The 2,816-nt window shown below is 37.7% G+C and overlaps 2 protein-coding genes across 2 annotated transcripts in view; one reads left to right on the top strand and one right to left on the bottom strand.

The window, feature by feature from the left end:
- Positions 1–85: 85 nt before the first annotated feature.
- Positions 86–1,754, bottom strand: LOC6651013 (probable cytochrome P450 6w1). The gene is made up of 3 exons (XM_002073502.2): positions 1,293–1,754; positions 453–1,238; positions 86–394 (listed from the first exon to the last, which is right to left on the bottom strand). Exons 1-3 carry the CDS (start codon positions 1,752–1,754, stop codon positions 119–121), a joined length of 1,524 nt encoding a protein of 507 aa, XP_002073538.1. The 3' UTR covers positions 86–118.
- A 645-nt stretch (positions 1,755–2,399) lies between these two features.
- LOC6651351 overlaps positions 2,400–2,816 on the top strand; it is a 60,511-nt gene continuing 60,094 nt past the window's right edge. Inside the window, exon 1 of the mRNA XM_002073498.4 lies at positions 2,400–2,660. Coding sequence (XP_002073534.4) covers positions 2,534–2,660 — 127 coding nt within the window. The 5' untranslated portion in view covers positions 2,400–2,533. The remainder of the gene's footprint in view (positions 2,661–2,816) is intronic.

The raw sequence follows: 2,816 nt of genomic DNA, 5'->3' as shown, positions 1-2,816 counted from the left end.
TTTCTCAATTCATTTGTAATGTATACCAAGTAAGTTATGATTATGGTAAGTACTAAAACAACAATTTCATCTTAAGATGCTCAGGAATTCAAAAATTTTATTTAATATTTGACTTACGTTAAATACGTTCAATGTTTAATAAGATTTCATCCTTGGAGGTAAGAACAACACTCAATGGATTGAATTCAATTCTCTTTATGGTCGAAGGACTCGGAGTCACTCGATGATTGCGCAACATATGAATTATTCCCAATTTGGCCTGTAGAAGACCCAATCTCATGCCAATGCAATTGTGAGGACCGATTCCGAATGGCATATAGGCATCCATATTTATGTTATGACGATTCGATGGATCGAAACGTTCTGGGTCATACTTTTCCGGCTCGGGCCAGTACTACAAAAAATAAAATTTAAAGTAAAGTAGAAGACTTTTTTTTAGGAAATGAACTAACCTGCGGATCACGATGAATGCCTAGAGAGGATACATAGACAGGCATTCCATTTGGTAGTTCAAAATTGTTATACGGCTTCAAATTGAAGCGTTCACCTTCGCTGGGTTGAGTGCATTCTCGTTCAGCAAGTCCAGCAATTGGATATTTACGCAATGTTTCATTGATCACCTTGCTTAGGTATGGCATTTCGTGTAACTGTTCATAGCTAATGCTCTTCCCCTCCCCATAGTATTCTTGAATCTCTTGGTGGAGGCGATTTTGAATTTCAAGATTATTGGCCAACTCGAAGAGAGTGAACGTCATGGTGGAAGCACTAGTCTCATATCCACCGGTTTGGAAACCCGCTGCCTGGGCTACCAAAAAGTTAACATCCTTGGCCTTGTTTTTTTGGTCGGGATCGGCTAGTGCCTCTTTTTGCATTGCCAGTAAAATATCAATAAGATCATTGCGGTGAACACCGGATTTTTCACGCTCCTCCATAACATGGCCAACAATACGCTGGAAAAATTTGGTAACTTCCTTGGGGAATACTCTGGCCCGTACAATCGGTGCTAGCGATGGAATTAAAAATATAAAGAATGAATCAAAGACACGCCCCCAAGTAAACTTGAAGAAATTTCTGTTGTTTAAGAAAAATTCACTATTGACATCCTTCAGCGAATTGGCCTTAACACCCATGGCCGAGGTGGCTATTAGATCTGTTGTAAAACGGCCAGCAAGTTCCTTGACGCGCAGCTCTGCTTCCTTGGGCAAACGATCCAAATAAGATTCCAACTCTTTGCCCACCTGTCGAAAACGTATTCTGAATATATCATAAATATAATTGGTTTTATTTCTTACCTCAACGAGTAGCGGATACATTTGCTTGATTTTTCCACTGGTAAAAACAGGTGTAATTTTCGTCCTCAGTTCTCTCCAGCTGGGATTGCGAGCAAAGAAGAGGTTATTTGCGCCCAGGACATCGACATGTGGATCGGCTTGAATAACACGATTCGTAAAGCAGTTAAATTTCTTAATCATAACCGTTTTGATCAACTCCAGATCCCGAATAATTAGGCCTGGACGATGCAGCATATTAACACCAATGAAAGGTTCCTTCTCAAAGCCCGGTGCAGTGTGTAGCTTGTAAATTTGTTCATAAAATGGAACTTTTCCCGTAAGGAATTCACGGGCATTTCCAACAATAAATTTTGTCGGAACATGTTTGACTCCCACACGATCCCAAAAGTTATTAGTTCGTTTTTGCCAGACAAAAAGCACGAGTGCTAAAGTGGCGATCAATAATATTGTCTCTGTGAACATGCTGAACAATGTACTTGCAAATTTTGTTATGCCTCGGGAGCTTATAAAGCATTCTCGACCAAGTTAACAAGCAGCATCAGGATGACTTTCTATATGATTATCAGCAAATATCATTACCAAAAGAAAACATATCGAGATTTCTATACCCTTATCAAGGCACAAGCATTACCAGCAATTAAGTCTTGAATAGCCACCAGAAATGAAGGTATTCGTAAAAGTTAGAGTATATTTTGAAATAATTTTGAGCAAGTGATTAGCTTTTCTGCTAACTATTAGTGACTTGCATTAAATTTCAAATTGTTATCACAACGAAGGTAATTCTCTCCTCTCAAAGTAAGAGATAGGCGCACAAATGTATACCTATGACAATAAAAAAAGAGTTAGGCGCTCTTAATATTAAACCTGAGTCTAAAGTAAATAAATTACTCTTAGTGCAACATTTGATTTGTGTTAGTGTAAGTCTTTAATAAAATTCCGTTTTTTATTTGGGATTTTTTAAATTTCTGTTTAACGGAAAGCCAAAATGTAGTGTTGCAAAATGCAGTGGAGGGAAGAAACGCAAAATGCACTAGCGCTTCACGATATGTTTGCTGGACAGGATTACGGTAAATTTTGGCAATTCCTCTTTCTCTTTCTTCGCTTGGCTTGGTTCGACAAAGTTAGGGAAGCTCCTCGTATTTGTGTGTTATTTTTCAAGAATTTAAATATAAAAACACAACTTTATTAACGTTTGACACGAATATTAAACTATTGTTAAGTGTTATTGTTTTTGTTTAATAATGATAAGTGATGAAAGTGGCGTGAAGCATTTTGATCGCAAATTTGTGGCATCAAATTTGCAATCTTTGCTGCGCTGCCCGAAATGCAAAAATGACTTTACCTCTACTGCCGGCAAAACACATGAAGGTAATTGCAACAAATAAATCTTAGTAAATAAGTAGAAATCAATTGGAAAATTGGTATTGTATTTTCATTCTATGCCGAAAGAGTCTCAATCAGGGCTCCGAAATACTTACGCATACTTTTACTCCACTGTGTGTGTGTGTGTGAGTGTTTTGCTGT

The sequence above is a fragment of the Drosophila willistoni genome, chromosome 3R, assembly GCF_018902025.1.
Source record: "Drosophila willistoni isolate 14030-0811.24 chromosome 3R, UCI_dwil_1.1, whole genome shotgun sequence".
Taxonomy (NCBI): domain Eukaryota; kingdom Metazoa; phylum Arthropoda; class Insecta; order Diptera; family Drosophilidae; genus Drosophila; species Drosophila willistoni.
This window is presented reverse-complemented; position numbering and strand designations above follow the sequence as displayed.

Excerpts from the sequence above, each read along its gene's own strand:
- LOC6651013 (XM_002073502.2), bottom strand. The coding sequence starts at position 1,754 with ATGTTCACAGAGACAATATTATTGATCGCCACTTTAGCACTCGTGCTT. Across the intron at positions 1,239-1,292 it reads TGTATCCGCTACTCGTTGAG|GTGGGCAAAGAGTTGGAATC; the intron begins GTAAGAAATAAA and ends CGTTTTCGACAG. Across the intron at positions 395-452 it reads GCATTCATCGTGATCCGCAG|TACTGGCCCGAGCCGGAAAA; the intron begins GTTAGTTCATTT and ends TATTTTTTGTAG.